The sequence below is a fragment of the Penaeus monodon genome, chromosome 32, assembly GCF_015228065.2.
Source record: "Penaeus monodon isolate SGIC_2016 chromosome 32, NSTDA_Pmon_1, whole genome shotgun sequence".
NCBI lineage: Eukaryota > Metazoa > Arthropoda > Malacostraca > Decapoda > Penaeidae > Penaeus > Penaeus monodon.
The window spans coordinates 29,937,945-29,938,364 of record NC_051417.1 but is presented as its reverse complement, the minus strand read 5'-3'; the positions used below and the strand labels follow the sequence as shown (position 1 = coordinate 29,938,364).

The following is a 420-nucleotide window of genomic DNA, read 5'->3' as shown; positions in this document are numbered from 1 at the left end:
GTTGGTGATGATAGTAGGACAAAGAATAGTAGCAATAGTAATCTTTGAGATCATTGACATGTTATTGTTATTAATATGTATGTAAATGCCAATACTACCCGACTGACCTGTCTCCCGTGTCATTCCAGGTCACCCCAACAGTTTGGACGAGCGGCTGGATGGGCGGAGCCTCGACATCTCGCACAACATGGCGCCCGCCTCCCTCTACGCCCGTAGCAATGGGTCGGCGTCATCCGCCTCCCCGCCCACGGTGTCTACGCCCTCCATGCTCATCGTCCCCCAGCCCATCAACGCCGCCAAGATGCCGCCCACGCCGCCTGGTATCGGACAAAACCCGCCCAATAACGGTTCCGCTCGGAAGTACCAGTGCAAGATGTGTCCACAGGTAAGTCCCCAAAGTCACACCTGTCTTTTATTTAT

General features: G+C 53.8%; 1 protein-coding gene across 2 annotated transcripts in view; it reads left to right on the top strand.

The window, feature by feature from the left end:
• LOC119593791 (zinc finger protein rotund-like) overlaps nucleotides 1–420 on the top strand; it is a 160,011-nt gene that overhangs the window by 127,066 nt on the left and 32,525 nt on the right. For both annotated transcript variants that reach the window (XM_037942815.1, XM_037942814.1), the window contains one exon: nucleotides 129–385. In XM_037942815.1, the coding sequence (XP_037798743.1) occupies nucleotides 129–385 (257 nt within the window). The remainder of the gene's footprint in view (nucleotides 1–128; nucleotides 386–420) is intronic.